This window comes from Atta cephalotes (assembly GCF_000143395.1).
Source record: "Atta cephalotes unplaced genomic scaffold scaffold00002, whole genome shotgun sequence".
NCBI lineage: Eukaryota > Metazoa > Arthropoda > Insecta > Hymenoptera > Formicidae > Atta > Atta cephalotes.
The window spans coordinates 5315283-5322952 of record NW_012130066.1 but is presented as its reverse complement, the minus strand read 5'-3'; the positions used below and the strand labels follow the sequence as shown (position 1 = coordinate 5322952).

The following is a 7670-nucleotide window of genomic DNA, read 5'->3' as shown; positions in this document are numbered from 1 at the left end:
GAGAGAGAGAGAGAAAGAGAGAGAAGAGGAAGAGTGGGAGGAAATAAGGAAGTCTTACGCGATAGCATGAAGAAAAACATGACAAAGCGATATACCTGTAGCATTATAACGCACCAATGAATTTTCGGTCGGAATATATAGGTCATATATATATTCATCCAGCGTAAACACGAAAGCTACATGTAATGTACCTGTTAGTTGTGATTTTCCATTTAACAATATAACTACAACAATATAATATAACACACGTTACACATAACTTTACGTTTGCTGCTGGGAATATGTACATTATGTATATGCAATATTTTTTAACAGAATCTGTATGGAATTTTAATTAGACATCGAGCCACGTTTAAACTCATCCACTTAAAAAAATATATGCATACATACTTATATATCTCTTAGTATATACATAAATATAAATGATCTATATATATATATACATATATATCATTATATATGTGTATTATATATATAAAATATAACATTTAATGCGATCGAATATATCGAATCAAAATTTTAAAGTTAATGGGCGTGGAAAGAGACATTCGTTTTCGTGTTCGTTGCTATGTGAGTTTACACGTGGCGTTTACACGTGAGCAAAATATCGCGACAAAAATGACTCATATGCCAATTAAGTTAATTTCATGTCTCTCGGCATGCATATATATGCGTGAAAGTACGTGTGTAGTTGATGACTGTCGGATACGCGCATGCTCCAATCTTTTTTGTTTGAAATTCACATGTTGCAAAAGTTTATGAGAAATTTATTGTAGATAAAAAAAAGAGTCCAGTTTTCCGTAAAATAAGTGATTGCTTATTCATTATTATGTGTAATTTATTCCTATGTAAATAAGAGAATTGAATTAACGACGTATTTTAATCAAAAATGATAAACGCATTGTCGTAAAAACATTTAGCGATATAAAGATTTTATTAAAAATACATACGCTTCTTTATAACGCGATGCGAAATATCGCATGTAGCAAAAATAATTTACCATCCTTCTATGCAAGGAAAAATAATGTATTCTCGTACAATATATCAAATCAATTATCAAATGCACACAGTTTCGTATCCTAATGGCAATTCTGCTCGGTTATCATCCATATGAAGGCTGCTTCCAGTGCGTTTGATGTTCGCATGGCACTCTACATAGTCTGGTAACAATTCTTGATCGATTTAGCCAAGTAGGACGACAAGAGGATTCCTATCAGCTGCAACATTAATTATTCCATTCTTGTATTAATAAAACGTGAATATTACTCATTTATCAGACTTCGAAAACGCTGAGGTAAAGTTTGAAAAATTTAACATAATGATGCTGATGAAGATACCTGAATTATACCAAGGCCTATTCCAACACCTGCTATCTTAGCTGCGTGTGTTTCTGCAAATTTCGCGAAGGCATCTATGCAGCCAACCTCATGCAAATTCTCCGATGATAGGGTGCAGTTCGACATGCCGATAGCACCTATCGTATCATCACAGCACGACATCGGAATACCTGACAATTTCGCTGTATTCGTCCAATCGGTGGCATTGATTGTGCCACAACAATGGAACTGTAAAAAAAAAAAACGAAATTTCACGACTAATATGCTGAAACACGTATCTATATCACGCAAATACAGAGATGTAGAGTCGTAATGATTTCGTGCATATTTAATATTTCATGGTATGATTGTATACATACATATACGCATCCCTTGTATATTGATATCTATTATATAATAGCTAAATTATATATAATTAACAATATATATTATACAAATATAATACAATTGTTTATACTAAAAAAAATTATTTACCTTAATAGATATTTCTTTAAATAATAAAAAATAAATATAAATATTTAAACTAAAAATAATAATTAAATTAAAAATAAATATCTTCTTACAATAAATATTTACTCAATAAAAAGATGAATAATGATCAAATAAATATATATTTACATTTAGTAAATATTTATTTAGAACTATTTAAACAAATATTTATTAAAATTTAATATTTGTCTAGTGTATATATATTTAATAAATATATAATAATATATATATTATACGTATAATATTATTATATATATATTATATGTATAATATTATTATATAATAAATGTATATGATTTATATATATAATTTATATATATAATATATGCGCATACATTTTTTGTAGATCGTTAAGGGTGGTCAAGGAAGCTGGGGAAAAATCAATGACGCTACCCCTTCATGGCGTGCACGCCAGCTACCAACATATACATATATTATACACGTGAGGAATTAGAGTCGGGCACTGAAATTATCCCTGTCGCCTGTCGTCCGCGATATTCTCGCTACGATCGAGTCGCTCCTACGACTGAGAAAGACATGATGCGAAGCGCGAGAAACTTCTAACCATCGTCGAAAAAAGAAAAGAAAACAAAATCATTCGTGGTCCGCTATTTCGAAGATATAACATAATCGCACATATAAATACAGTAATTGTATATAATTATGCGTTACGTCTCGTTGTAGATTATCCCAGACGAATTGGATCTCGTAGCTATTGTTGTATCGGGGCATCGTGTCGAGCATCTTTTGCTGAGCAATCGACGCAACCTGTGCTCTCATCACATATCCCATTATGCCGCCTATAATCTCCAGCAAGAAAATTGCAGCCAGAAGCGTGCAGAACTGTAAATGATCAAAGAAACTATTGTTAAAAGAAGTATTCAAATTATATTTCAACGATTATCTTTCGTACACTAAGAAAAATGTTTTGTTAAATTAATTGCAATTCTAGTAAAAAAGAGACAAATTAGAATTTTTTTTTAAATCTACTAATCTGATTGATACAGTCAGACTCTTCTGATTCGTCTATTTTCAACCAGACATTTTTCTCATTGTATATAATTGTTATGGATATTCCGGCAGAAATCAATTTTGGTATCAGATATTGACTAGAAAATATAATATATCGTGATGTATTTTTAAAATATATCTAGGAAATGATAGAATTGAATCTCGAAGCTTTTAAAATATTTATTATATAGTCTCATCGTGCGTAAATTTTTTAAAGCAACACCGGAAGCGTGTCCGCCCTCGTCTGCGTGTGAGGGAGAGTAATTTTCCCGGAATAAGAGCTGATGGAGGTGGAACGGGGAGGAACCCACACATGTTAATTATATACTTCGTGTACAAAACATATGATCCATTACGTTATGGAAACGAAGGGTAGACGATATCGTAGATGAACAGACTTGGTCGAGCTTTTTGTTTCATATATGTTTCGTATGCAATAGGTCGATCGAAAACCCGACAGTCTATATCAAGATTCTAATCTCGAATTAATTCGAATAGAGCAACGTTGAAAACAACATCGTGAATGTTCTCGAGTCACGATAATAGTCCGCTTTATTACTCGCAGTACATCGCGATTGATCCTCGTCGGTGGCGCGCTCTCAATCGGAAGCACAATCACCTGGTGAGCTTTGCCAGGTACGATCGATCGAATGAGACGTAAATCATTTACGATTGTGAAACAGATGGTTCCTCACGATTGTGAAAGGCGTATATATAGGAAAGACAAGGCGTCTGCAATAGATTCTGCAAAATTTATGATAAATAAGAAGATTATTCGGAAAGAATGAAATTTTGTTGAAATTTTGATGACTACAAATTTGAAAATAATTTTATTGGACCATTAAAATAATTATGTTGAGAAAACTCAAGCATATCAAGCAATGCTGCAAGAAGTTTTCATTCTGGCAACTAGCTTGAGCATCCTATATAATTATTTTAGTCCAATAAAATTATTTTCAGATCTACCTCTAATTTTTTAGATGTTGTTCCAAAAATGTTGTTCAAAAATATTCTTTTTATGTAAAGATTTTACAGATACAGGATCTGGTATGTACAATACTAGTGAACGCTAATACGAATATTCTCATAAAATATAGGAGATTAATAACAGAAATTCAATAGTTTGTTATACTTGTACAATATGACGCAGATTACAGACGACATATTAAAAGCAGTAGATTTGACAGATTCTATTTGGTTTCTGTCAATCAACTGTCAAATTATATCTACAGGCTTTATCGGTAAAACTCAAGCTTAATGCAAACAGAGTTAAGTAATGCCAATTTGCTAATAATTTCACGAATTTACTTCCAGTTTGCCGGTATAGATAGTTTGATCATTGGATAGCTTATTATCATTATTACTATTGATTTAGCTAATTTTTAGTTAATTATTATTAGTTAATTATTATAATTTTAGTTAATTATTATTTGCTAATTAAACGTTAAAATACATACTATAACTCTATCGCAGTAATAAACGGTCTAATTGCATATGATGCAACGATGAGACATCTTTATTGAAAAAGATTTTGAAGTATGTATATATGCGATTTTTAAATCATTCAGCAATAAATTAATAAGTTAATAAAAGTGTAATTTAATGCATGGACAAAAAGTGAATCATTTACTTATTTATGAAGAAAAAGCTTAATCGAAGTGTGTATATTTAATAAGAAAAAAATGTTGTTCAAGTCATGAATACATATTCGTCTTACCGTTATAATCATGCAATAACTTTCGCGAACAGCTCCACAGCATCCGAAAAAAGCGATGATAAAAATGATGGAGCCCACTGCTACGAGAAGAGAAGGTACGGAGAAGAACCTGTTATCAAGAAAATGTTGATACTGATGATATACTCCATGGATGACCGCTCCGATGGATAGCAACACTATTCCTGTAATCTAAACATAATTCATCGATTCATGATATATTTCCATGGATAAAAGAAACAAAAATGCAATTCGCAATGGAATCAATCATGTTAAAAAATCAGTAATTACATAATGATTTCGTGACGATAAGCAATATTGCGTAAATGATGTAATTATCTAATTAATGTAGTATGTAATTAGCATACTAATGTATTTGAAAAAGATACGCAAGTTTATTTTTTTAATGACGTCAACATTTTCGAGTTTCACATCTGCGTACAGTATATCGTACAAATAACAGCGAGTTGCCAACAGCTGCGGTGTCCGAGCGGTTAAGGAGATGGACTTGAAATCCATTGGGTTCTACCCGCACAGGTTCGAATCCTGTCCGCAGCGAATTTTTTTTTCTTTATCTTAAATAATATCAGTATCTAATCATTTATATGTAGCTACATTCATATACTTCAATGTAAAAACATAAAAATGATATTTAAATTAATTGTATTAACAATATTAGCAATTTAATAATTTTATATTAATACTTCTATATTATTCTTGTGAAATTACATAATCAATAAAATCAACAATTGCGCCAAAACTATAATCATGAAAGAAATATTAATTCAAATAAAACTTAATAAAAAATTAACACGCATGCGGCGTAAGAATTAAGTTAATAATGGATTTATTTATAAAACTGATAACGCAGCGTGCATTTCGATTATTCTGAATAAAAACATTGAACTGTCTATTTTATTCAAACTATGGTTTCTACGTATATGTATAAACGATATATTCCCAGATACGAACTTACTATTAATAATAAAATTATTTTAATCGTGATGCTTATTACTTAATATTAAACATAGTTTGATTAATTCATAAATTAGTAAATTATCAAAATTAAAAAATTTTTTAATTCTTGCCTCATTCTATAGCATATAAAATTAATATTGCAATCGCTCTCATCCGTATCGATCACATCAAAGATAATCTTTCAATTTTTATGTCATGCTGTGTGTGAAAAAAATAGAGAAGATGAATATTGTAGGAATTTCCTCTCCAATATATTTCTTAGGTTTATCAAATTTTTTTTTATTGATTTCGCTCAATGATTTATCTACTCATAGTCTTCTCCGATGTATATGCTAATCCAGTTGATGAATAACTAATGAATAATTAACCATGTCTAATTAACTTAATTTTATAAGCTTTCAACATATACACATACTTTTAAATGGAATCTATATTTAGACACAAAAAAATTGTATACCCTTTGTTTTCATCAAGAACTTGCGATTAAAGATTTAATTTTAGTGAGTTTATGAAAAAAAAACGAAATTTAATAAATTATTTATATGAATAGTGTCAACTAAATATTTATTACATATAAAGATTTGTTTGGTACAAAAAACATTAATTTGATTTAATAATAATTTCTTCTTACTAAGTAAATTTATTTATTGTAAGTAAATGTTTGGAATATTTAAATAAATATTTATTTACATGTAGAATAATTTTTTCTCAATACATGTACATATGTATATAATCGTCATCGATATAAAAAATATCATTAATTAATATAAAATCATTAACATATATATAACATAATATATTAATGATTATACATTATATTAAATAACGAAAGGAAAATTTTATGACAATTGCGCTGTTATTGATATTGACTATGATCCCATACTAAAAATTTATAGTATACATAACGTGAACTAAAGATTTTCAGTGTACTGGCAGTGTATATCAGAATACAGCTATTGTTTGTAAATTGATATATTCCTAAATCTCAATTACATCCAATTTCCACAAAAACCGATTACTCAATGCATTCTCTAAACGCGTTCTGTAACCGTCACAACGCTTACAACGCTCTTCAGTAATCACATTGTAAATGTTGCCTTTCCACTTAGATTACATTCAAGACTTGATTTCAATTGATAATATTTATCCAAATACTAAGCTCAAATATCTGTTCAAGATAACTCAACAATCACGTGACGCGCAAAATGTTAAAAGTTTAACACAATAAAATATATGTATACTCCACAAATACGCGTTCACCGTACTCCATATTTATTAATGACATTCGAATTAAATTCCACGTTTCAATTTCACGTTTCGGCTATTTCAATAAATATTTGCGGAAAATGTGATTTGAAAACGCGTTACGCATCATTTAAAACTAAATTCTGCTGAACCACGTGAACAATGTGCATACTTTAATGTAATTATTGAATTTTAATGTCCACGAGATGCATATAGAAACGAACATTAAATAATTAACCAAAATAATTATGATCAAATAATTAGTTAATTAAATTAATTAAAACATTTTATTGTAAACATTTTATTGTAAACGTTTATTGAAAATCATAAATTTTAAATAAAATAAAATATAGTTAAAATTTAATTAAATTAATTTTTTACTGAAATTCGACTTTGTTCCTTTTTATATAGTCTTAAAAAAGAATAAGAAGCTTTTAATTAACTTTTTACTGCAACTATCTCAGTCCGTTTCAATTAGCACGCGTGATAAAAATAAAATTTCGATGAAATATTTAATATTCACTTTACAGCTTTACGGATGCATTTTTATATAAATTATGCTTTTATCAGGCTTCAATTAGGCTCCAGATAAATTGCAGCTTGTTGATCGTAATCGCAGCTTCTAACGATCGCGCTGAGGCTGCGTCGATACAACGATTCGATAGATCGCAGCGCAATCAATCGCGCGGGTCCATGCCAGCTCATCGTTCCAGAAGGAACGCGAGTCGCGAGACAGCTGATCGTCAACGGCTTACTTACCACAAAGAACAGGTTGAAAATGAACATCAAGTACTTGATGGTCTTCGGTGCCAGACTCAACTTCGCCATTGCCGCAGAACTGTCGGTTATGATTTAAATTATATGTGATTACGTGCACACGCTTCTCTCTCTCTCTC

General features: G+C 30.1%; 1 protein-coding gene and 1 non-coding gene across 2 annotated transcripts; one reads left to right on the top strand and one right to left on the bottom strand.

Annotated features, from left to right (window-relative positions):
- Nucleotides 1–915: 915 nt before the first annotated feature.
- LOC105620884 (CD63 antigen) lies at nt 916–7602 on the bottom strand. Its single transcript, XM_012202364.1, has 5 exons — nt 7534–7602; nt 4555–4743; nt 2499–2669; nt 1338–1565; nt 916–1217 (listed from the first exon to the last, which is right to left on the bottom strand). Exons 1-5 carry the CDS (start codon nt 7600–7602, stop codon nt 1152–1154), a joined length of 723 nt encoding a protein of 240 aa, XP_012057754.1. The 3' UTR covers nt 916–1151.
- Nucleotides 5028–5109, top strand: Trnas-uga. Its single transcript has one exon. It is a non-coding gene; the product is annotated as a tRNA-Ser (tRNA).
- Nucleotides 7603–7670: the final 68 nt, after the last annotated feature.

Excerpts from the sequence above, each read along its gene's own strand:
- LOC105620884 (XM_012202364.1), bottom strand. The coding sequence starts at position 7,602 with ATGGCGAAGTTGAGTCTGGCACCGAAGACCATCAAGTACTTGATGTTC. Across the intron at positions 4,744-7,533 it reads TTTTCAACCTGTTCTTTGTG|ATTACAGGAATAGTGTTGCT; the intron begins GTAAGTAAGCCG and ends AATTATGTTTAG. Across the intron at positions 1,218-1,337 it reads TAGGCCTTGGTATAATTCAG|CTGATAGGAATCCTCTTGTC; the intron begins GTATCTTCATCA and ends TTAATGTTGCAG.